Below are 22,701 nucleotides of genomic sequence, written 5' to 3'. Positions count from 1 at the left end.
GAGGGGAAGGGGGTGCAGAGGTGCTAACCCGATCCCGACCACCACCAGCATCCCTAAGCCCCAGTGCAGGGCAGACCTCCACTGTGGGGGCAGCCCCCAGGTTTTTCCCCACCCCCTCCCTCTTTCTTTTTGCAGCAGAGCCCTCTCCAGCCTCCCTGGCTGCCTTTCAAAGCCATGCTCCAGCCATAATCAACACAGCACAGCCTGCCAAACCCTGGTGCTGGCTGCTGCTGGCCACGGGCAGATGAACCTGGCTCCGCTCTCCTCGGCCATAGCTGGCAGAGGCACCAGGGAAAATAGAGACATTACCCCGATGACCACCCAGCCACATCTTCCCTGCCCTTCTTCACGCTCTCGTCATGTCAGCTCCTTCCCAGGTAGCTGCAGGCCCACAGGGCAGACGGGGATGCAAAACTGCTGCTAAGAAGCTCAGGAGAGCAACGGTAAGATGGGCTGTTCTTAGAGCAGCCCCCACCCTCCCGGTGGTGCCTGGAGCATTGGAACCCTGCAAATCCCGGGAGGTGCTCACGGGGTGGGGATGAGCGGCAGCACCTTCCCCTCCCATTGCCGAGCCGTGCAGCCCATTTTGCGAGGCTGGGAAGGATGCTCAGTCCCAGTTTCTGGCCCATTAGCCTCCCTTCCTGCAATCACCTTCTCCGACTGCTTTACCTCCCGCTGAGGCACTGGGAGCCACTTGCAGCAGCACCGGGAGGGATGCCCGGCTGCACGCAACGCAACGTGAACACAGCCACGCGTGCGGCAACAGGAGCAGGGGGAGGTCATGAGCGGGTTACTGAAATGCAGCCGTGCTCCTGGAGCGTAGAAGAGCGCGGGCTGAGGCGGCAGTGCCAAAAGGTTTTCAAACATACTCAATGCCTGGGCAACGGCACTTGCTGCCACCCCAGCTCCTCTCCATCCTGCTCCCAAAGAGACCAGACCACCAAAATGAGCAGGTCTCACACCTCCTTGCAGCCCCCCTGATGGCTGGAAGTGCTGGGGAGGGCAGTGGGGGTAGGGGCGGCCACAGCCCCTAAAGCATCCCTGCCTCCCCAGCCCAGGCCCGCTCCAGCGTAGCCCAGGCTTGTCCTCATTTCAGGCTGGGCAAGCGGCGGCCCGGCCCCAGAGGTAGTGAAATGATGCCAAACCTCCTAATGGAGCTTGACAGCAGTGGGATTAAAAGCACAAGTGAGATCGCAACCCCTCTGCAATCAGCTTCTGCCTTGGAAGAGCTGAACCAGAAAAGAAACCTCCTGGCAGCGGGGAGGGGTGGGAGCACACACGCAGAGTGAGGATGGCAGGGGCTGGGGGGGTGAATCTCACCCATCCCAAGCCCTCCTCGCTTGCCCTGCCAACATATCATCAATAGGAAGGAGCCAACCTCCTCCCCGCACCGGCAGCACTAGTGAAGGGTTTCACCAGCAACAGCCCCAATTCCAACTGGTCCCTGTGGGTTTGTACTTCTACTGCCCTAAACTTCAGCTGCAGAACGGCCCACGCCATGCGCTGCTCACCCCTTCCCCTCCATGCCTGCGAACTCAAGGCAGCGCACAAGGACCCTCCTTCTCCCTCTCGTTTGGGTGCTATGCTTGGAGCAGTGCCACTGATGCTGGAAACAACACCCAAGCAGCCAGGTCCCAGCTGGAGATGGGAGGACTCGCTCGGATGCGAGCGGGTGCTCAGCAGGACACCCGCAGCCCCTTTTTTTGCAGGATGGGGTGCACACAGACCCTCACAGCTGGCACCAAGCCCCATCTGCCCCAGAGCACAGCCCTCGTTTAACTTAAAAGGCAGCACTGACCACAATTCCCACCCAAGGGATGCTCCGGCAGCACTGCTGCCCCAGGCCTCCTTCATCTTCCTTCCTGCAAGCAGGAGTATCTCAGCATCTCCCCCAAACGGGCTTTTGCAGGGATGAAGTGGGGTGAGCTTGCACAAACCACACCGGGCATGGCTGCTAAGTCACCCTCCAAAATTCAGCAACGTACAAGCACCATCCCAGCCTGTTTTCATCCGAAACCTGGCGGCTAGAGGCTGCTCTCCTGCCTGGCAGTTGTTTGCTCCCCACAAAATACAGGGGAAAGTGGGGATTTTTTACTGCAAGAAAAAAAGGACCCACTCGAGGGACCAGTGCGCGCACTCAGGAGCGGTGGGAAGAGCTGATGGGTTTTGGCACAGTGCTCGGGCTGAAAAGCTAGCTCCAGCTCCAGACCTTGTTTTGCAGTGACCTGTACAGAGAATTGTCTTCTTCCTTTTTCTTGCCAAATGGAAAGAAAAAGAAATCCTTCCAGGTCAGAGGAAAGAAAAGCATCTACTCGCGGGTCAAGTGAAACAATCTGATGCAGGCTTGAGTGCACTTTTATCCTCCATAAAACAGGAAAAGATTCAATTTCCATCTGAAAAAACATCTAAAAATAAAGAGAAAGGTTTTTTGGAGTCAGAAGCACTCGATTTTGGTTTTTAAGCCCAAATGACTTGCTGAATTGAACCCCACTTTGCAAAGCACAGGTTGACCCAAAAGTGCAGAGGGGTGGGGATGGGATAGGCTGATGCATCGATCTGGAAAATTTCAACCATGCCGAGATAGCACCAACCACAGCGGCAGCAGCCACCGCAGGGGCCAGCCTGGGACGCCCCCATGTCCCCGACATGCAGCCCGGGTACCCCAACCTCAGCTCCTGCCAAGCCTGGTGTCAAGCCAAGGTGCTGGGAGGGAGGCGTTTGTTCGCCTCCACAGCACTTTGTTCATCTGAAATGAGCTGTCATTTTCTTGCCTCCTCCCCACCAGCCAAATGCTTCTTGACAGTCCATTTAAAACTCAATGCACCCGATTACCACCAGCTGCTCACAGGCATCACAAGACACTCTTCCATAACCCCCCCCATCCCTGAAACAAAAGCCCTGCCCTGAGCATCACTCCTCACCCTTCCCAGATCCACCCACACCCAGGGGCTGCTGAGGTGGTCCTTCTTGAGCTAGTCCAGGTCCAGCTCCGCTCCCACACGCGCGGCCCCAGCCAAGGGGACACCACATTTCCTCATCACAGAAATGCCAGCACCTGCTTCCCACCACCCCTGCACAGAGGAGAGCTGCCCTCCCCAGCTCCATGCACCTGGGAGGGCTGACCCCAGACCCCACACATCGCCTGAGTCCATTAACGAGTCCCCAGAGCACACACCTCACTGGCATTTTGCTTAACCCCGGCTTTTAAGGAGAGCTGCAGAGCTGTGCCGCCTTTCAATTTTTAATTTGCTCTAAACATTTTGGTCCTCTCCCCTGGGGACTCCCAGTTAATAACTTCTGCCAGCAGCAGGGCCACCCCATAGCTGTGGGGAAGGTGGCAACTGGGGACAAAGGAGAGGAAAGCAGCTCCACCCCAAGCTGCTCTCGTTTGGAGGAGCTAGACCCCTTTGCATGCATGCCCCAGGACAAGGGGCACCGCTCCAGTGAAAAGGCCCCCAGTGCCCCATGGAGATGCTCCATGGAGGAGCTCCTCAAAGAGGACCTGACACCTGCAGAGACAGGGTTGTTGCAGGGTGGAACACCTTCCTCCTTTTCATCAGACACCTCTGTGGGGTTGGGTTCCTCCAAACTTCACAGCTTGCTCAGCTTTACCCCAATGCCGCAGCACATGGCCCTGGCACAGCCACCTCTCCTTCCCCACCGGCTGGCACCAGCACGGTAACGCCCTGGAGCAGGGACATGAATACAGCATTACTTTCCAGTCCCAGAGGCATCTTTCTCATTTTCCACTGCCTTAAGCAACAAATGTACAAACAAGGACCTGCCAGGCATGAGAAACGTGACCTGAGCTGCTCTGGGAAGGGAGATGCCACCGGCACAGCTGGGAAGATCAGCCCAGGTCACCTTGGAACAGGGGTGGGTTTTCTGTTCCCCAGGTACTGGGGGGTCCTGGTTCAGTTCTTCACACACCGTTTCTTGATTGAGAGGGTATGGGAAACTAATCAAGCACTTGCAGACATGTAAATGGCAAAAATTCACAGGAAAAAAAAATAATGCCCTGAGCAGTTAAGCATCACAAAAAATACATGGGATCACAGCAAAGCTGCATGCCCTGCCTCCACCAGGCACCTAGGGAGAGGGTGCAAAAAGGGTGATACACAGAAGTAACAGCCCAGAATAGGGTCCCTCCCACCAAAAATTTGGAGATTAGGGAGCTCCCAAATCCCAGGGGATGCCTTGATGCTGCTTTATGCGTGCTGGCTCCCTCCCAGGAACTTGTCTGCTCCCTTTCTTCAGTGTCCAAACCCTCCTCTCCCAGACCCCCATAGCATCTCCCCATCCCCAATTTCCTAGGACAGCCTGCAATAAGCAGCTGTGGGACCCATCCTCAAAAGTCCCCCCGTTACACCTCCAGGCAGCCGTGGGACCCACCATGCCCCAGGCAGGGAGCGGGGACAGAGGCAGCCCCAGCCAAGCAGGGGGAAGCTGCCCCCTCAGCAGGGTCATCTTCAGCTCCTCACCTTTCCAGACCCCCAACGAGGAGTTTTAGGCTGAAGGGAGCCGAGCCACTGACAGCTGGCCTCGGCTGCCACCTAGCAGTGACCCAGCAGCAGCAGGGACAGGGTGACAGCTCCTCCAGCCTGCTGGCTCCTGCTGCAGCCCCGGGGAAGACATGAGGGGCTCCTGGGTATGCCCCACCCTAGACCAAATTTTCAGCTCCCTGAAACCAAAGGGGACTTCCGCAGCAGAAAGGGTGCTGTTGGCGACAAGCACTCCATCCCACACACAGCTCCCGGCGAGCTCAGCTCCATTTCATCTGTGCCCTACACTAGATGACGAACATGTGCAACACAACCCTCCAGCTACAAGCCTGAATCCCTGAATCTCCCCACAGGGTTATACAGACCCTGTTCAAGCCATAGCTCCTCATTTCTCTGCTTCCATCTCTGACATTAGCTTTCCATCCAGTCGTTTCCTAACAAGATGCAGATTTTCTTTCTCTACATTTTTTCAGCCCTTTCACATCCTCGAAATGCTGAAATTAAAACAAAATAGTCACAGAATCACAGAAAGGTTTGGGTTGGAAGAGAGCTTTAAAGATCACCTAGTCTAATCAATAAACTTCATATGCTGGGCTTTTAGCCATTACAATATTAATATTAAACCCTTTCTTGAGCTTTTCTTGGTGGTTTGCAGTATAGCATACCTCTGGCACATTTGTGTTTGCAGGCGGGCACAGAACAGCCCTTGAAGCCTCTGAAGACCTGAGGAACAGTCTAGGCACCAGCAAAACAGCTGAACGTCAGCATTCATAACCATGGCACTTCTATTTTCACAGCTTTTCTCTGCATTAATAAACTCAAGCCCAAGAGGATTTCTTGACACAAGCAAGGAGCTACATAAACATGGCCAACATCAAGCATCAAGCTTTCTCTCACTGGATTGTTTATGGATCTCATTCAATACCTGTAACACAGGATTCCTGATGCTCCATACGTATGGCAATCTAATTCATCAGCAAATAAGAGCGTCTTTTTCTTGGGGAAGGAGGTTTCTTTTTGTAAGTTACCAGCACTTGAGGCCTGAGCTGGGATACAATGACCTCTCCTAGCAGAAAGGCGTGTGTAGAGCATCCATGGTGTTAAAAAACAAAACCATCTCCCACACAACATCAAAACTGCTCATTCACTGAGGGAGGGATAGGTAGCCAGTTTCCCTCTCCTAAACTTAAAGGATATATAACATTTGTGACACTCAGATGCTCTCCTGAACCATTACATTGAGGAACAATAAATCAGTATACCACCAGCATAACAAACCCAAACTATTTTCCTCAAAGTGAAAGTAACATTTACCACATGTACTGGGCACATCTGAGATGTTAGATTCCAAGTTTTTCAAGGGATTAAATTTTTCTGAACAAAACAAAAAAAAAAAAAAGAAAATGACAGCACAGTCCTACAGAGAGCCTTTCCTGCTCTCTAGGTAGCCTTCCTCAGCAGCTTCTCCAGCTCCAGCTTCTCCCCTCTTCTCACACCTTCTGTCTCAGGCTTGGGGGGCCACTGAAAGTAGTCACTGGAAGTGGCTAAGCGTGCAGCTGCCAACACTGCAGATAGCGTGGTAGGAGGGACATACAGTTTCTGAGACGGCCTTTGGACAGACAGCCCACTGGCATGGCACAGGCCAACTGCAAGACCCCTGGAAAGGTCTTCATTCTTCATTTTCTCTTCATCTGCATAAGGAGGGAGACAGAAAAGAAAGATGGTATCTACATTGGCAACTCTTAAGAGCTCCAGTTTAGCTTCAAATTCCTTTTGCTTGGACCTTACCAGGTCACGGCAAGAGGACTTTCTACCGCACATCTATTTGATGAGCCTGACACAGTATAATCCAAGAGCCTCTCTCCCTCTCCTCCCAGTGCTCACCCCTGTCTCCCCAGAGGTGGGAGATCAGATATGAATTGAGTAGCTCCTGTCTGGAGAACTCTGCCTCCACTCCAGACAGACAGTAGACAGCTCTCTTCCAAGGCACAAACAGGCACTGCCTTTGGCAAGTCAATCTACCTCGTAAATCGGGCAACTCTCATATGGGTGTTGTGAATTCTTTCATCGTTTGGGAGATGGAAGATGAACACCCACACAGGGGCCTTACAAGGTTAAAACACGTTTTTGACCCTTACGGTTGACAGATTGAGACACTCTAAGTATGAAATGAGCACAGGCTAACATATGGAGTGGAGAAACAAAGACTTCTGCATGAAAGCAGCAGAAAGTCTAGAAAAGACACCAAAAAAAAAATCAGAGAAATAACCCTCAATTCATTTGTTCCCATTAAACATTTAGAAAATCATTTTGCTGCGCAAAGGTGAAACCGATGCATTGCATCCAGCCATTATCGTCACATCTCCATCCCACACAAATACCAACATTTTCATCTGTTCTAGTAAAGAAGCAGCACCAGTCCTAGCACACCCAATAGTGAGTACAAGACTCATAGCACAGTAACAGACCACTCAGCTTTTCGCTGTGTTAAATTTTACTGACAAATCTATTCGTACTGTTACGGTTGTCCAGCATAAATGGTATTGCCATAAGTAGAACAGAGGGATGTACAGCTTCGGGAAGTTGGGCCTTGCTGGAAAATCTTTCTATCTGATCAGGGTCATCTTGACTCACTTCTGCTGGTTGGTTGGAGTAGATAAAGGAGGTGTAAGTGTCTTCCACTGACTTGGATAAGACAGCAGGCACTGAGGACTCTCCAAGAGAATGAGGTGTCTGCAAATGTATACAAAAAACTCAGGAGAGGGTGTGATTAGTGCACACTCAGTTCATTAGCTGCCCTGATCTTTATTATCTCTCAAAGTCCACAAAGAACTGGAATGTCAGCAACCAGATGATTAAAAAAAAAAACCAACCCATCAAAAAAACCTTGTTACTCACAACCTTGGCCAAAGGGCAGCTTCTCCTGCACAGCAAGCTGAAAAGAGTGACAGATTATTACAAGATACAAATCACCACGTCTTAGCAAAGACTTAACAGCTGGCTCATCTCTCAGCAGCCCCACGCAGAACACACAGTGGCAACAACAAAGGGAGTTTCTGCAAGGGAGTGGGAATCGAGTCACTGGAAGTCCCTCTGCATTTTTGCAAATAATACAAATTAAATTTAAGTTCCAGGGATGGTCACCCATGTCTCAGCCATAGACAGGGACTAGAGCCAATGTTTGTATTTGTTAATACAGCACGGAGGAGAAAAATAGAGGAACGACAGACAAGAAGCAATTCACCTTTCCTAACCATAGCTGTTAAAAAATTAGGTGCTTGTTCTCTAGGCTTCTTCTTTGGTCAAGGCAGCAGAAGAAAGGTATCCATCTTCAGAAGGGGTGAGTCACCATCCAGAGGTGCTTCACCCTTTGTCAAGAGCGTGTTCAGAGGATTGGCCCAGACCAAAACCATTGTTTTTACACAAGCAGATTTAAGCAATTTAAATTGGCCCTCACAAAGGAACTATGAGACCCTCTCGAAGCTGCAAGGAGCGCTACCTGGCTGGGCAACAGAAATTCTGTGCTGACGGGATGCCAAGATAGAATAATTTGAATGACAGGCACCACAGGAGTCCAATTAACCAAACTACTCAGCTTGCTACCACCAGTCCCCTGAAAACCCCTGCCTAACATGCAGTAAAAAACACAATGGTAGGACAAAAAAAACCCCAAAACCCAACAGGGTTAAAAGATTATTATTATGTCCTCTTGCCACCTAGGTTATCCTTGTTGTGGGACAGGCAGTGTTACTGTCACTCCGCGGCACAGCGGATGCAGACAGGGTGCAAGGGTGGACACTAAAAACGTTTGCTAGCACTGGAAAAAGCTGGGATGGAAATAATTAAAAGAGGCTGTTCAGTTTACAGAAGAGGCAAATGAGACAGGGTACCCTAGAGAGTGCTGCAAGGAAGTAGGGAAGTATCTACTTCTCCTCCTAATTCACACAATTAAGACCACCAGCATTGAAACGGAAAACATGAGCAGTGAAAACTGGAAGGGAGGGAATGGTGATGCTCTAAGTGCCACAAAACCCTGAGGCCAAGCGATGAGCAGGAATCAGAGAAAGGAAACCTTCCTGTCTGTCCTCATAACTAGCTGACTGATGCATTTTCTCCCCCCTAATGTCTACGGGCAGGATTATTTTTTCATCCCACGGTCTTTCTTAATAGAAATTCTTGTCACCTCTTCTGAATACTGTAACAGAGTTCACAGCCAGGGACAGAAAATGTGCCCAAGACTTCTCTGATCCAGTTATAAAATTCCTGTGCTTTGAAACTCACATAGTTTAACACTTGCAGGGGAGCATTTAAGTCAGCTCACGAGGACCCAATCGCTATCTGCCCACCTGCCTCCATCTCATCACACTTTCTCCTCACGCTTGCTACCAGAAATTCCCTCAAGATCCTTTTCCCCAGCTTGCTTTCTTTCCACCCCTTTCAGGTAACAATCTCCAGAGCTATCTCCAGCCACTATCAACCTCCAGAAGCGTAAGGAGCTGTGGTTGTCCAAAACCCTGTAGGCACACTCCCATTTCCAGCTCTGCAACGCCTTCTGTGGCTCAACAAATCCTGAGTGATACTGGCTCCCCACTGAACCCAGAGTGGAGCGTTCACAAAATGCCATGCTGCAGGCCCTGTTAGACTTATCATTAATCACTATAAGAAGTAAACTTGCAACACCAGTGCCACATAATCTCTCAAATCACAGCCCAAACCGCAACCTTCCCAAACCCATCCTCCTAACTTAGAAAGAGAGGGCTGTGTGATTCAGACTAGTCCCACAATAACTTCCAGTTACTCACAGTAGCCCTCAGGACTGTGAACGGAGGGGAAGTAGAGGAATGAAGAAGGGCCAAGTTTGATCTATGAAGCACTGAAATGGTCAGTCTTATTTCCACAAATACCTTGACGTGCCAGTGGAGCACGAGTGTACCATCAATAACACCAGAAACAACAGCAAAGAGAAAAACGTATAGCTCTGAGCCCATGCTAATAGTCAGTCATTTCTTTGTCAGTCACTTAAAAAAAAAAATACGTGTCAAAGCAATGAAAGGGTTACTTAAAGAATCTAAAAACAAGAACAACCCCTCTCAACAGCAATAGCTGAGAAAAAAACTCCTACCTTAACCACTGCCACAAGCTCTGTAAGAGTTTCATTTGTATCCTCCTGTGCAAGTTCAGGCTCTCGGTCTGCTGCTCCTGGGACACTCACTTCATCCAAAAGCATCTGCACACCATCCTCTGTCTCCTTCTTAGCAGACAGGTGCCATTGCTGAGGAGATGGACAAAGCGACAAAAGGTACAGCTTGTGTGGGGAGAAGGAAGCAGGATGCACTGGAGCAAATTACAGAGCAACCAAATGATACCTCTCAGAGATTGAGAGAGAGAGAAATGCAAAGGAACTTTTCTCTTCTGCTCTGAAGTTTTAACATTTCTATTTGGAGAAGTCTGGGCTACTTGGAAAGGACAGAAAAAACATGGAAGGACGGGAAATAATGTGGGCAAGAAACTAACTGTCACTTTAACTTCTCTCCTCCACAGTAAAATTCATCACTCGGAAAATATAGTTTTATTCAAGCAATGTTTTCTGGTTATTGCTTGCTGCCTTCTGAGAAATTTTACCATGAAGAAGTGTCCTAACATAGCAGAGCTGATACAACAGTGTCCAGCCATTTTGCACTTAAGGGCCAGAGGGGTGGGGCGGTGTTGTTAATCCTGACAAGGCAAATCTAAGATTGGAAAATGCAAAGGGAGTTCCCCACTGCTGAAGAGGAGTTACCAGAAAATGCTAGCTGAGCAGTCACAAGTGTCATATTAGACAGGTTTCATTCCAGTTCAAAACATTTTGAGGAATTTTATAATTGACGCTGATGATCACATTAGTAATGCAAAAAGGAAGTGTCGTGGTTTGGGCATAACAGAGAAGGAATTGTTTCGGGCAACTAAACAGAATAGCAGAGAAGGAAATGTTTAAAGTCTTACACAAAGAGAGATCTAGAAGACTGCACTTTCTGGAAAAGGATTCTAAGATCCTCCACATCAGACAGGAGAAAACCTGAATGCATCTACATTCCTCTAGTCTCCAAATAGCCAGCTATATCTGACATTTACACATATGGATATCTTGCTACAGTTAACCAGATTTTCCATAAAAATCACAATAAACTCACATTTGCAGAGTCTCAGTCATTAATTTCTTCCAAATACATAAAGATGCTGGTTTGGGACCTCCAGTTCAGACGATGTATCGACAATGCAAGGCCATTAATATCCAAGATATACAGCTTATATAGAGTTTTCCAGCACTGAAATGCAGTTGGCTAAAACAAAACCTAGGTAAAATGACTACTTTACAAGTTACTAACATTACACTAGCTTTTACTCTTAAGAGTAAACAACTCCACAAAAAAACTGCATGGGACTAAAACAGTACATATTTAACCAACCCCTGGAACTGATTTCATTGAATGATAGCTATGCCACAGTCAAATTCTCACCTGGTCACACAGTTCAGCCCTGCCCAGCTTTGAGCGTGCTGCTTCACCGTCTGCATCTAGAGATTCCTGCTGCAAGCAAAGGTCTGGCTCCACCAGTTCAGCATTCTCCTGCTTTTCACTGGGCCGAACATACAAGGCCGAAGGATTCAGTTCCTCAAATCCCTAGGAAAAACAAACAAAAAAAAACAAAACAAAAGACCACTACAAACCACAGTACAGTCAAGAAAACCATATTGTAACTACCCCAAAGAACAAAGAGGATTCAGCAAATTTCTAACAGGTTTTATGAAGAAGCACACCACCACAAAAAAAAGCTCCAAATTCTTGCAGAAATTGTCTTACTACAAAAATCAACTCTTCTCCCTCCAGCAAGAAAATTACTCAGCAAAGCCTCCCTCCCCCCAAAATTGAACATACACATGCAAAAATACAATCACAGGATCTAATCCTGCCAAAACACCCATTCTGCATCTATTGATTAAAACAGATAGAAGCACTCCAGGCTGTAAAGCCTGAATTTCTGCTGAGATATGAAATTGTGGCAGTACCTTTCTAAGGGTTTTCATATCCACACAGTTCTTACTGAAACTGAGCTGAGACATTCAGATAATGACATAGATGGGCCTAAATCTTAAGTGCTCTCTACACTGGCGTACAACCTGAATGTCTGTCCAAGGCACAACATGCAATGTACCATGCTTACGCTGCCCAACATTGTACATTTCACTAGCAAAGAGACCTTTTAAGCCAAGACCATTTCCATAATTCAGTTTGTTAATGGCATAACTAGTCTTCAATGTCTAGAGCAGAAGAGGCCAAAATAACGTATTTAACTATCTTGTTCCTTAGTCAACTGCCCCTGCCACTATGCAGTGCTACTTTAAATCAGACAATAAAATCTAATCAACTTACTCTCATTAATTGTTTGGATGAATCAGGGGCATCAACTTATGACTAACAAAACTTGCTGGAATTAACAAGTAGTGAAGTAACTAACACATCTCTTAACAACCTCTCAATTCCAGATGAGATCTACAGCTATTTTACTTTTTCATGTTATTTATATAAGATGTGTGTCAGCTCCAGATGAATCTGCAATACTAACAAGCTAATCAACTTAGGAAAAAAAAAAATCAAGACCACCTAATCCATTGTTAGAAGACAGGATGAAAATAATTTGTTCTGCTAAACCAGAACATCTCTGCTGAGAGATTCCATAGAGATATCATGAGATTCCACCTTAACCAAAAAGCAAGCTCTCCCCATGGAGTTAGACACCATGGGATGCAGTCACAAAATGGTAAGTTGCAGGACAGCAGGGAATACCAGTTTTGCTCTTCACAAAACTATTGCTTCAAGCTAAAGATCTTCCCATTACATGCACACAATCGATCCATCGATCCCTCCCCTGCCTTTCCTTTCAGCAGTACACGCCTCCCTCCTGACCTGGGAAGGTACGTTCTCCCCGCAGACATCAGCACATCCCTCATCCCTCAAGACACAGTGGAAGTAGACATCCTCCTCAGTGGACGTGTCACACAAGAAGAGATGCAAAATGCCATTCACATATTCATCCACGATGCCCACAAGTAGCTTGGAGCCACACAGCTTTTTAAATAGGAGAGTTGCTGCATTGGACCACGCATCCTGAAGAAGAAACAAGAACATAAAGTTACTATAAAACAGACCAACGTCCACTGCCTGAGACTTTCCCTTGTGCGCACTTGTCAAAAAGGCAATTAAGCTAGGTCAGGCTAAGGGCAAATACAGGGAAGTCAGGCCAACAAGCTTCCCAGCACTGGGAATCAACCTACCCCAAAGCCTGCAATGCTAGTTACGCTGGGAATGCCCTTTCATCCTAAATACATATTTCCAAACATCGTTTGATGGCATTCACCAGTGATTTTGCCACAACTGCCTAAAACACAGTTATTTGTTGTTGTTTAGTTTTTGTTTTTTAAATTCCTGGAATCATGTGATTATAAATGTTAAAAGTGTCAAAAGTTTTTAAGAAGAATCTAAGCCTCACCACAATGAAAACTGTGATTCCTTAACCTCCAAAGAACAGAGGAAATGACTTTTTTTAAAAATACTGTCTTTAAAACACAGAAGAAGCAACTCTGATCACATGCTTTCCTCCTCAGGCTTCTTAACCAAGAGGTTTCCCAGCACAAAGAAACTTTCCTATGATCTCTATAATTCTTTGGCAATGCTGACTGCATCAAATCAACTCATTTAAAGCTCTGTCACAGAATAAATTTTTAAAACAGAGGGCTGGATCCACCAAGACTTCAGAAGGACCGTAGAGAACTACTGTCAGTGGAAGAAACAGGTTTGTTTGTTTGCTTAACAGCAGCTATCTGTTTCTGCAACAATATAAGCAAGAATACTCTGATCATGAGGAAAACAGACAGCGGAATGGCAATCCCTTGCAGAGACAGAGACTTACAGAGCCATACTCTGCTGACTGTAACAGCAGCAATTCTGCTGTAAACATCAATGGGACCTGAATTAATCCAAATGTTTGCCCTTATCGGGGAAAAAGCCAACCTCTACTTGATAGCTCTCATACGAATGTCAATAAAAAAAACTTGCATGTGAACACAGACCTCCACAGGTTTTACCCATGCCAAGGAACACGGGATGGCCTGAGCAGGGAGCTTCAAGTAGCACCACCTACAATACAAAACAAAGCCATCACCATTATAGCAAAAAAAAGAGCAAAACCAGTCAGAAAAGCAGAACTTCCTCCTCTTCTGGGTTTTAAAATCAGAATAGGGGCACATATTGGATTTTGCATTTATGATTGAAACACAACAGCGGCTTTGGAAAACACTCTATAGCCAGAGAATGGGCACAGCAGAAATAGCAATATCAACTAATCCCTTATGCCTTCCCTTGCCCAAGCATCTTCGCATCATAATCCCTTATTTATGATTACAAAGTTAGGGACAGAGAGCAATGACTTTTGAACCAAAGAATGTCAATGGCCAGGAATAAATAGAGGCAAATGAGAGGGAAGAAGCAAATATGGAAAAGAAAGGAATAATTACCTCTGACACTGCATAAGCATCCCACTTGGATGGATGTCCATTCAGGAGGATGTTTACATCCATTCACAGAACCCAGGAAGGAGGATTAGGGAGCTTGCCCCAAAGTGACAGAAAGTGGCAAGAGGAAAGACTGAGGAATGAAGGCAGAAACAGGAAAGAATTTAGCCCAAAGTCACTGCGAGGGAGTGATGGACAGGGTTGATGAGCAAAACAGGTCTTAAACAATATCACCTCAAGCATTAGCATGGAAGCAAGGAAGTGCCTGCAAGGCACCATTATGGAATAAAAACACAGATTCTTTCTTGGAAATCTGCATGCCAGGATGTCTTTCTGAAGGTGACAGGGAGTAGTCAGCATGGACTAATCAAGTCATGCTTGACCAACTTGACTACCTTCTGTGATGAAATGACTGGCCTGGTAGGTGAGGAGAGAGCAGTGGTTATCGTTTACCTTGACTTCTGTCAGGGTTTTGACACTGTCCTATAAGATCCTCACAGAGAACTTAATGAAGTATGGGCTGGATGAGCAGACAGTGAGGTAGACTGAGAACTGGCTGAAGGGCCAGGTCCAGAGAGTGCTGATCAGTGGTACAAAATCTAGTTGGAGTTCAGGAACTAGCAGCGTACCCCAGGGATCAAACCCGGTCCAATACTGTTCAACATCTTCATTAATGATCTGGATGATGGGGCATGTCTGCTGATAATACAAAACTGGGAGAAGTGGCTGACACACCAGAGGGTCATGCTATCATCATTCAGAGGGACCTCGACAGGATAGAGAAATGGGCAGACAGGAACCCCAAAGTTCAACGAAGTCCTGCACTTGGGGAGAAATACCACCGTGCACCACTACATGTTGGGGGCTGACCGGCTGGAAAGCAGCATTTTTACTATGAGGGTGACCAAGCACTGGAACAGGTTGCCCAGAGAGGTTGTAAAGTCTCCATCCTGAAAGACATTCAAAAAATGTCCCAAGATGGTCCTGTGCAGCCTGCTATAGATGGCCCTTCTTGAGCCGGGAGGTTGGACAGGATGACCTCCAGGGGTCTCTTCCAATCTCAACCACTCTGTGATTCTCTCACCCACGTCTAATTTACTTACTTGAGGAATCTCAGCCAAGACTTTCGGACAATTTCGAGGTTTCCGTAATCTGGGTAGAACACCTCTACTTCTTGGTCATTGATCACACGGTGGATGATAACGCGGTACCACCATTTCGAGACCATTACACAGCAAAGCTGTCCAGGCTGTACTGAAGACTCAGGCATGATATAACGATCAGAAACAAGTTTATTTGAGTAACAGTGTCTGCAAAAGATTGTAACAAAAAACCGTGCTTGGTAGGATGCAGATGAACAAAGAAATATACAGGGCTTCAGAAGAATCCTCATTTCTCAAAGTCCCCATGACATGAATTTTCATGAGTTGTTTTAATAGAATCATAGAATGTGTTGGCTTGGAAGGGACATTCAAAGGTCATCTAGTCCAACCCCAATAGATGCTCCGCATTTCTGTTCTGCTACACTTAAACTGAAATGACAATAAAAAATGCAAACCCAAGCTTCTAACACTTGAATGATATTCTTGGGGTCCAACAAAAAGTTAATGGGGATTAACCAGAGGCTAAATACAGTTATTCTAGTCATTAATTCTTAACATTACCTTGACATGTCAGTGCTTCTTAAGAACCAGGTTCTGGAGTACTGTCTAATATACACAGTATCTGCCCGTAGAGTCTGTAATCACACTTTACATGTGCCCCACGGACATCAAGCATTTACTTTGGCACACAATTAACAGCAGCTGTAGTATGGTCATGGTGGAATAGAATCCCAAATGCATAATGTAACTGACACAAAGCCATTGATGGGGTTTTGCTTTCAAATATAGATATGACGAAGGCCTATTACCTGTTGCTTTTTTGATAACTGTTGGAGATGAAGTAAAAGCCTCGACAGAGCACACAGGCAACAGTAGCACAGACAACAGGGAGGTGCAAAGGAACCCTGAAGTTCTTTTCCATAACTTTTCCAGCTTTTAAAGTTTAGGACTGTCTAGGACATAGCCAAAAAACCATGAATGGAATGAGTAAGCATTACGAATACATGTTTCAGTACAGCACCGTCATCCTTGTATCAAGTCATCGAGCCAGCAGTGACCATAACTAACAGCTGGGTGCCCTGTTCCCTCAGCACAAACACATTCACAACAGGTAGTAGTACTGAATCAGCATAGCACGTACGCACCTCATCTCAAACATCATATCCTGCAGTTTATCAGATGTCTCCCTGCTGCAGATGTGGATGTAGAACTGGCTTGGAGAGGCAATGAATTCCACAAAGACTCCAACCAAGCACCTTGTCTCCAGTGGTGGTAAACTGCAAAGGCTTCTGTCCTGAACAGCATCTGGGGGGATTTCTGGAGTCATTATCAATGTGGCTAGCAAGGACTGCTCCAAATCTTGAGGCTACAAATGGATAAGAGGAAAGTGGCACTCAGATGTCTTGTCATGCACTGAACACACATGACTGGCCTTTTCATTAAGGTAAAAAATAGTTCTGCTTTCCTGAGGATCTGTGAATTACTGAGTATCAGAGAATCCCAACAAATTTTGCAAACTTGGATTAAAACTTTCCCTGAGATAGAAACATTCATTTTCACACTCACTCTCCTCCTTCCTTCTTTCTTCCCTCCAGTGTAAAGAGGGGTGCAACAAAAACACCTTGCTCATATTCCTGCAAGGAATAAAGGAGAGGAACTGAAGTCGTGTCACATACTTAGACAAAAGTATTGAATGGCTATTGCTAAAAAAGCAGAACAAAACAAAAACCCACACCAAACAGACCAAACCAAACACAACCTACCTGTTTGTTGGATTTTACCCAAAAGATGCTATTTCTGTGTTCCGTGACCATGACGGAACACATGACTGAACCATCAAAACTCTATCTGAAAATGATTCAGAAGTGACAGAAGGCACAAATGCATCTCACTTTCACACTAGAGCTATTTCCCAAGGATAAAACCAAACAAAACCTACAAACTCTGTTCTTTTCTCACTCTAGACAAATTTGTACAACAGTGAGTTGTTAGTACAGGTTAAAATTTTGTGTTATTCTTTAGCTGCTGAAAACATTATTTCACTTGAACTAGTGCAGATGGGAACCTTAACCACACATCAGCTACTTTCACTGCCTCAAGAGCTTTCTTTTGCGCCAATGAGCAGCACTCCTCCAATTATCAGAAGTCAAAAAAATATTTCAGCTTTACTCGTCATGAATATGCTACAAGTTAACAGTGCATTATACATCAGTCAATGCATGGGAAATTTGTCTTCCAGCACACCCCCATTGCTTATTTGGCTAAATTCAACTGCAAACAATGGGGTTTTGCAATACTGGCTCTTTTAACCATTGTTTAAAGAAGCAGATGAGAGTCTCTCCTTTTGCAGACAGAGCAAGGGCTAATGCTCTTGAATTTTGTATTTTTTTTTTGAGTTAAAAATTTTGACTAAAACATTGAGTCAAATAGTGAGTTAACATTTTTGAGTTAAAGTGCAACTGAGGGAATTCTTGCTTGAGCAGCAGCATAACATCTTAAAAAACCTTATATTTCAGGATTTCCTCTAAAAAGTGCCTAGGAATAATGGCATTTCTAAGGAACAGCTTTGCTCTGAGAATATCAGACTGTTACATGCACACATGATCTCTATAATCTAGCTCACACATTGGTAGGGTCAACAAGACATCTCTGTGGAAGATGTAGAAGATGTGTACTTAAAAACATGTTTACAAAAAAGCATCCCAATGAACAACTGTTTGTATGCAAAGTAACACGTTCCAACCTGCTTCCCTCCCTGTGAGGGATTTTTTAAAACAAAACAGCAAACTTGGTGTTTCATTGAGGAATACTAGCTGTACAAACACCTTCCAAGACTTATACTGCTAGGATCTTTAAATAGGTTCCCTTTGCAATACACAGGAGCGAAAATCTGACTTGAGGTTGGGGTTATGAGGACCACATCCTCCCCACAAGCAGACTTTGATCTAAGGGAATTCCCTGTGAACTTCATCACACCAAACTAAAATTTCTTTAAAGGATCAGAAGAGCCTGCCAAAAATCTCTAAAGGGTATGTTTTATGAAGTGCCACACAAAACCCAACTCATAGTCCCACGCATCCAAGTTCATCAGTACATCAAACACCAAAGTCAGGAAGAACTCCTGGGACCCTTTCCCTACCTATGCCCTCTAACCATACGCTTGCATACAGGCACAAGATGAGCTCAGCAGAGAAAATACCTCCCAGTAGGAGGACTTTCCTGAGAAAAAGAAGGCCTAAAGATGCTCAAAACAAAAAAATGGACAAATTCTACCAACCAGGTTTGGTAGTTCAGTGCTTCTGTATTGCTCTTCTCCATCCCTTTCTAAAAACCCACTGCTCAACAAAACAAAAAAAACCCCAAACAAACAAAATCTCAAAATTTTCAAAGTCCCAACCAAAGAGCAGAGTTGAGACTGCAGGAATCAAGGTCTCTGAGGACCATTCCCCAGCTCTGTCACATAGTTGCTTGACACTTAAGCCCTGCCTACTGCAGCAGGGGGAATTTCACACATCTAGTCTAAGAGCAAAGTTATTAAAGTCTAGTTACAAGTAAGTACACCAAAAGGCATTACCACTATTACCAAGGAGCACAATGATACTTAACTGACCTTAGATGATCTGTAACTTAGATCTCAAGACCAGAAAGAGACAAGAAAAAGACCTAGTCTGGATGGCATATAAAGCTACATACCAGGTCAGTATGAATCTGGTAACATCCAGACTCATCTAAAAGAAGTACAAACATTTTTGGAAGCAGCTGCGCATCAGCAATACAAACTCAACAGAAACAAAAGCAATAAAAAGAGTATCACCACCCAGATTAGAACATGATAAAGCTATAGATCGCTCATCCAGCCACTTGCTTGTTTGAGGCCATCACCCAAACCTACTGCTTGTGCTTCCACTGGCTCTGACTTCTCTTCTGTTAACAGGTGGAAGCTTTCTGGCTCACAGCTGGGTTCCAAAGGAGGCATCTCAACTGCAGGTGCTGCTGCAAAGACAATAATTTGGCTGTTATTCTTTGTGGGACTGATGCAGTGTTACATATTAAGCAGAAAAAGAAGACATCTGAAAATGAAAGTCTGAAAGCACTGGTGCCATTTTCCTCATATCTTGTAGCATTCACAGCCACCAGGATTCACTTGAGGGGCATCTTTCACTATATTAATAAATTAAAACAAAACATAACAAAAACCACTTGCTCTTGTAAGCATGCTAAGGGTTAAATAATTGCTAGAAATCTCCAGAAAAGTCAGGAATTTGGCAGGAAATGTGTGTGATTTTCTACCTTCTCTCATAGCTGTTATGGGAACACTGAGGACATCTGCAGTCTCTTCTTTTGTGGAACATTGTAGCTGTGCCTTTCAGACTAGTGCTAAACCTTCAGTCTCAAAAAGCACATCAGAAAGGCATTACCAGCCTGCAGAGCAGACTTTCAGCAGATCCTTCTAGTTTTGTTATCTATTGCCTGGAATGACTAGAAATTCCAGTCCTATACACACATTCAGGAAGTCTGTTCTCTGAACGGGCTAAACATACCTTCTTTCACCTCACACCAAACAACAGTGGCAACGTATAGAAAACTTCTAATTAAGCTCTCTGCTACCAAGGCAACTCCCTTGTGACAGCTGCTCCTGCAGCACCACACAGCCCTTCTGTGCTAAAACCTAGGGGAACTGAGACTACTACAGCAACTGTAAATGCAGCAAAATCCCCCTGAAACACAGCTGCTTTGCCACAGTGCTTGTGAGACCTACATGCTTTCGGTTAAATAACACACTGCCTCACCTTGCGGCACCTCTTCCTTTGCCTCACCTTGCGGCACCTCTTCCTTCTCTATCTCACTTGCCAGGTACTTCTTCAGGGTCAGCAAGGAACCTGCTCTTGTCTGCTCAACCACAATGATATCAGACACACTCCTGAGGACTTCAAGCATGGAGAAAAATCCATATTGCGTGTACTGGAATGCCCGGCCAAAGCGTCTGAAGAAGGCCTTATCAAAGTCCAAGAGCATAAGTGGTGAGGAACTCAGCAAATCCTGCAGCTCAGCCTTCACCGTCGCTGGCAGGACAGGAGCCCTGCCCCTCTGAGGGAAACTCTGCAGATTCTTAGAGGGAGAAGCAGCTCCTGCCTTCACAGCAGCACTCCTCCGTGCCCTAGCACTTCGCTGTCTAGCAACCAGTTTGGCAATCGCTTTGGTGGTCTCATCTGCAATGGCTACAACAAAAAGAAATAAACTATTAGACAACTAAAACAGCAAACCATTGAAAGCTCCACATGGGCAAAGCTCTTCTTTCCTTTCTTTCCTCTTCCCTCCACCCTTTTCAGAAGCTGGTGTCTCCTTCAAAAGCAACCACACTGAATTGTGGCCAATTTCCAGCAGGGCAACCACTTTTCCTCTCCTTTGTAAATACGGACTGAACGATTTTTAACAGCCAACAACCAATCTGCACCCTCCTCATCCCTATAAATCCAGATCTAAGTAGGAAGATGGGTCAAATTCTTGGATACAGGATCACAACAGGAAATCCAGCTGCTGCAAGTTTTGTTGGGAAAACAGTAAATTGCTCGTTGCTCCTTTCAGCCAGAATCACAGTAAACCCCCGCTATAGAGCGCCCACCCACGCAGGCAAGGTCTCCCTGGGGAGCAGCCCAGGTCTTTTCCATGCTTTTAAACAACTTTTTCTTGTCTTTCTGTAGCATTCTAAAAAAAAAAAAAAAAAAATATCATTTCACCCTTCCCAGTCAACTCTTTGCACCTACCATTTGTTTCCGCAGCTCTTCCCCAAAGAAAAAGAAAATGAAAACATTTCTTTGAGACATACTGAAATTCCTATGGGGTCAGGTAGGGAGACATTTACAGCTTCTTCCAAGAGGCCCCATCCCTGGTTTTGGCTCCCGCTGTAGACTACATTTACAGGAACGGCAATGCTTACCAGTTCTAGTGTACCCATAAGAAATGTTACTGCAGTTTCTAAAGTTAAGGGCAGAAAGCAAAACGTACTCAAATAACTAGAAGCCTCTGATTTTTCAGGAGGAAAGAACGGAAAAGCATTAAAAGGCAGATCAAAATACAGGAAGAAACATCAAAGACAAGAAATTAAACAGAGCTGTATGAGAAAAATAACAGAGAAGTGTGACCTACAGCTCTGGGAACTCATCCTGCACACACCAGTAAGTGGTTCCAAACAATTCCTCCACCCATAAGGAAACAACACCTCACCTTTGAGGATAAAAGTGCCTTTCTCGTAAGAACAGACTCTGACAACTTCAGGCATATCTGCCACCAGCTCCAAGGTGGACTGGAAGCCCAGGTCACATAGAGGGAGAGGTTTGCCAATCATGGCCATGTACTCTTGCTCTAGTTGTGCTGGGGTTAAGCCCTCTTTTGAAGCCAGTAGCAGCGATCTCACCTCCTTCTTCAGCGTCTCCATAAGCTGCGCCTTGTCTGCACTAAAGGGGCAACAAAAGCAAGCAGAAAACAACTTGTACTGCAGCTGCTCAAATACAGGCAAAAGACTTTTCACCACTTAGCAGCTAAAAGCTGGGGGTGGGGGGGGGGGGTGGGGTGGAGAGGGCAGCAAGCCAGGTTCACTAACAGCCACTACCTATCAATTCCTGTATTCCCTTGCCTGCAACCCCTGGAGCTGCCACCCTTTCGGCACCTACTGTCCCAGCAAAGATCGCAGCTCCTCCTGAATTCGCTGTCTGTCCCCATGGGACGACAGCCCCTGCACGCATTGCATTCCCCCCCAGAGTTTAGTACACCCCTAAACCCCTGCCCTCTACAAACCCTGCGGCTCCACAGATCCCTGCACACCCAACACGCTGAGGATCCACACACGCGCCCCCGACGGGCTCACCGCCCCTCAAAGAGCCCCCTGTGCCCTTAAACCCAGCCCTGAGGACTCCCCTCTCTACCCCACAGAGCCACCGCCCCCTAAAGAGATTCCCCTGCCCCTAAACCACAGCCTGGAGACTCCCCCACAGAGACCCCAGAGGGCCACCGCTCCCTAGAGACATTCCCACGCCCCAAAAAAGCACAGCCTGGGGGACACCATCCCACACAGAGACCCCAGGGAGGATCGCTACTGCTGCCGGCGCCGCCCCCACTCACCGCGCCATCCCACCGCCTCCCTCACGAAGCGGCGACGCCCCCACGTCCCCGCTTTTGCGCCTGCGCGCTCCCTTTCCCGCCTTTCCGGGGCGCGAGGGCGGAGCCGTGAGGGCCCGGCAGCGGGAGGCCCCTCAGTTGCCCGACCGGCCAACGCCCGCCCAGGGCGGGCGTTGGCCGGTCGGGCAGCTGAGGGGCCTCCCGCTGCCGGGGCCGGGAGGTGACAGCATGTCCTGTGGGGACCGACCCCTAGGGTCCCTCCCGGAGCTGCTGCCCGTGGGTAGGAAACGTGAGGTGCGTCCCCCTTCTGACAGGAAAAGCTGTGGCATCGCGAAAGAGTCAGGAGCGTCGGACGTCCCACCGGGTGCGTCTGAGGAGAAAAGCAAGCGGAGCCTGGCCAAAACCTGGCCCAAGGCGCTGTTTTGCTGCCACT

General features: G+C 46.8%; 1 protein-coding gene across 1 annotated transcript; it reads right to left on the bottom strand.

The window, feature by feature from the left end:
* Nucleotides 1-5,673: 5,673 nt before the first annotated feature.
* TDRD5 (tudor domain containing 5) lies at nt 5,674-22,279 on the bottom strand. Its single transcript, XM_054211796.1, has 12 exons — nt 22,272-22,279; nt 21,378-21,607; nt 19,943-20,371; nt 19,045-19,145; nt 16,298-16,518; nt 15,153-15,359; nt 13,609-13,675; nt 12,446-12,646; nt 11,000-11,161; nt 9,625-9,774; nt 7,019-7,235; nt 5,674-6,193 (listed from the first exon to the last, which is right to left on the bottom strand). The coding sequence occupies exons 1-12, from the start codon at nt 22,277-22,279 to the stop codon at nt 5,943-5,945; spliced, it is 2,244 nt and encodes a 747-aa protein (XP_054067771.1). The 3' UTR covers nt 5,674-5,942.
* Nucleotides 22,280-22,701: the final 422 nt, after the last annotated feature.

Source organism: Rissa tridactyla, chromosome 8, assembly GCF_028500815.1.
Source record: "Rissa tridactyla isolate bRisTri1 chromosome 8, bRisTri1.patW.cur.20221130, whole genome shotgun sequence".
Taxonomy (NCBI): Eukaryota; Metazoa; Chordata; class Aves; order Charadriiformes; family Laridae; genus Rissa; species Rissa tridactyla.
The sequence above is the reverse complement of the archived record's forward strand: the minus strand, read 5'-3'. Positions and strand labels throughout refer to the sequence as shown.